Source organism: Cebus imitator, unplaced genomic scaffold (assembly GCF_001604975.1).
Source record: "Cebus imitator isolate Cc_AM_T3 unplaced genomic scaffold, Cebus_imitator-1.0 Scaffold85, whole genome shotgun sequence".
In the NCBI taxonomy this organism is placed as follows: Eukaryota; Metazoa; Chordata; class Mammalia; order Primates; family Cebidae; genus Cebus; species Cebus imitator.
This window is the reverse complement of record NW_016107400.1, coordinates 6,154,340-6,157,537: the sequence shown is the minus strand read 5'-3', so window position 1 is coordinate 6,157,537 and position 3,198 is coordinate 6,154,340. Positions and strand designations below refer to the sequence as shown.

Genomic DNA, 3,198 nt, shown 5'->3' with positions numbered 1-3,198 from the left:
CCTGGTCAGCATGGTGAAACCTTGTTTCTACTAAAAATATAAAAATTAGCCAGGCATGGTGGTGTGTGCCCGTAATCCCAGCTAATTGGGAGACTAAGGCAGAAGAATCCCTTGAACCTGGGAGGCGGAGGTTGCAGTGAGGCAAGATCGCACAACTGCACTCCAGCCTGGGAGACAGAGCAAGACTCTGTCTCAAAAAAAAAAAAAAACCCCACAGGTGGCAGTATAGTGTAAATGATCCTTGCATTTTTAACTTGGAATTTTTCTGATATGGAAGGTTTTTAAAATTTTCTTCTTTAAAAATTGAATCTGGCCGGGTGCGATGGCTCATGCCTGTAATCCCAGCACTTTGGGAAGCCAAGGCGGGCAGATCACCTGAGGCCTGGAGTTTAAGACCAGCCTGGCCAACATGGTGAAACCCTGTCTCTACTAAAAATACAAAAATTAGCTAGGTATGGTGGCAGTCGCTTGTAATCCCAGCTGCTCAGGAGACTGAGGCAGGAGAATTGCTTAAACCTGGGAGGTGGAGGTTGCAGTGAGCCAAGATCGCACCATTGTACTTCAGCCTGGGTGACAGAGTGAAACTGTCTAACAGCAACAACAAAAACTGAATCTGTTGTGTAGGTAGGGTAGTTTGTTTTTGATACGGGATTTTGAAGAATCATTCCTGGTGATCCTGAGGTCTAAATTAAAGGCAGGGTGGTAGTAAACACTTTGTAACATGAAGCTGCCTGCATTTTATAGTAGTCTGCTGTTTTTGAGGCAGGCCGCTTAAGGTGTGGGGTCTAGGCCTTAGTTGTCAGTAAGGCAGCAAAAATACCCAAACTTCTGATGTCATTCAGAACAATAATCAGAGGTCTCAGCAAAACATACAGTTTGGGCTGGGCGCGGTGGCTCACACCTATAATGCCAGCATTTTGGGAGGCCAAGGAAGGTGGATCACCCGAGGTCAGGAGTTCAGGACCAGCCTGGCCAAAAAACCCTGTCTCTCCTAAAAATACAAAAAAATTAGCTGGGCATGGTGGCATGTGCCCGTAGTCCCAGCTACTCAGCAGGCTGAGGCACAAGAATCTCTTAAACCCAGGAGGCCAAGGTTGCAATGAGCCAAGATCATGCCATTGTGCTCCAGCCTGGGACAGAGCAAGACTCTGTCTCAAAAAAAGCAAAAAAAAAAAAAACCCATATTCAGTGAAATCCTTCATTAGCTATGTATATATTGTTCACCACTTCAAAACAAAGTTGAATAAGATAAAGCAAACCATGTACATACCAGCACAGGTTACGTATATAATGTCAGTTATGGCCTCTGTTTATTAAAAAAAATTGGATATCGTGATTAAGTGGCATTGTACCACCCTGTTACCTTGGGAAGCAAATGCATTCATGGGCTAAATTGTGTGTTTGGTGCTCCTTTCTTGCAGCTTTCCGTAAATTCTCATTTTATGAAAGACCTGGGCTTAGACAGTTTGGACCAAGTGGAGATTATCATGGCCATGGAAGACGAATTTGGTAATGCACGCAGGCTCAGTCTCGTATCTACATACTGTGATTTTTTATTTCGGTGGATTAAACTGAAAGAAATGCTGGGAGTCTGAATTGGAATTAGAATTAATAGAAACAGTAGCATCCACTGCCCTACCCACACACCTTCCTGCCCACTTACCATCAGGTGAAGTAAGCCTTAGGGATGGTGCATTTATTCAGAAAGCACTTAGCACACGCCCAGCAGAGTGCCCAGTGTGGTCCCAAGAGCGAAATGACCAGAGAGGGTTCCAGGGGACTGAGTCCAGGGCAAAAGCCTCCCTGGAACACCTGCTGATGACACGTCAGCCCCTCATGAGCTTGGGTAACACAAGCCAGATGGAAGTACAGGTATTGATCGACTTACTACCTATGCAACTTACGATCGTTCGACTTTACGACCACAATCGCTAGCCACGACTGCTCCACGTCTGGCAGCGCAAACGTTGCCCAGCTGGGCGTACGACAGTGCGGACCAGCTTCTGGCAGCATTGCCATCTCCGCGTGCATATAGCCTACTCAACTTACGACCAAATCTTGTTAGGACCGATCTGTCGGAACCAATTGTGGTCGTAAGTCGAGCACTAGCTGTAATGAGGTGTGCCCGAACAAGAGACGCACCCAGAGCCCTCTGGCCTTGGTCTCCTATCATGGCTTACATGCACACTCCAAGTTTGGGACTGTGTGTTGTGCAAGTGAGACCTTTATAAGGCTCCCTGGCTGTTTCTGGATGAATTAGTTGAATAGGAAATCAAGGGACTTCTGTGCTCTTCTACAGAGCAGGGCCTAGTTAACATTCCTCACAGATGGTGCTGACTAGGATGGAATCCTTTGCCTAGTGTTTGAGTACCAGGTCTAGAATTGAGCTTAGTTAGGTATGAGCCTGGATATGTAACTATCTCTCAAAGCCTGTTTCCTCAGCTGTAAAGTGGGGGTGATCATAGTAGGAACCCCAGGATTTGGACTGCTGGGGAATCAGAGGTTATGTGTAAAATGCTCAGCACAGTGTTTGGCCCAAAGTAAGCTAACTATCAAAAACCCAGCCATTTATAAAAAACCAACCATCATAAAAAAAATGCATGTGTGACATGTATTACAACACAGTGAACCTTGAGAATGTGCTGAGTGAAAGAAGCCAGACACAGAGTTATATACCATTTACATGAAATGTCAGGAAGAGGCAGAGACAGAAAGTAGACTGGTGGTTGCCAGGGGTAGGGAGGATGGGGAGGGACTGCTGATGGGCACTGGGTTTCTTTTCGGGTGATGAAATGTTCTAGAGTTAGACAGTGGTGATGGCTGCACAATGTTGTGAACATGCTAAAAACTACATATATATATATACAAAGAGGAATTTCCTATTATGTGAATTCTATCTCAGACAGACATACATACCTCTGAAACATGGTACCCAACCTGTATGCACACTGTCTAGAACCTAACTGGCCCACCACCTAAACGGGATTCAAGGTTGCTGAATTTTTTTATATACTTGTAGGTGTTGTAGAAGGGTCAGGTGCTTTCAATTCTAAAGGATTTTTTTTTTTTTTTTTTCTCTCTCACATTGTATATTTTTTTTTTAGGGTTTGAAATTCCTGATTTAGATGCGGAAAAGTTAATGTGTCCACAAGAAATTGTAGATTACATTGCAGATAAGAAGGATGTATATGAATAAAG

The 3,198-nt window shown here is 44.5% G+C and overlaps 1 protein-coding gene across 1 annotated transcript in view; it reads left to right on the top strand.

The window, feature by feature from the left end:
* The window catches only part of NDUFAB1 (NADH:ubiquinone oxidoreductase subunit AB1), a 10,846-nt gene that overhangs the window by 6,338 nt on the left and 1,310 nt on the right, over nucleotides 1–3,198 (top strand). Inside the window, exons 3-4 of the mRNA XM_017534402.2 lie at nucleotides 1,422–1,509; nucleotides 3,105–3,198. Of these exons, the coding sequence (XP_017389891.1) occupies nucleotides 1,422–1,509; nucleotides 3,105–3,196 (180 nt within the window). The 3' untranslated portion in view covers nucleotides 3,197–3,198. The remainder of the gene's footprint in view (nucleotides 1–1,421; nucleotides 1,510–3,104) is intronic.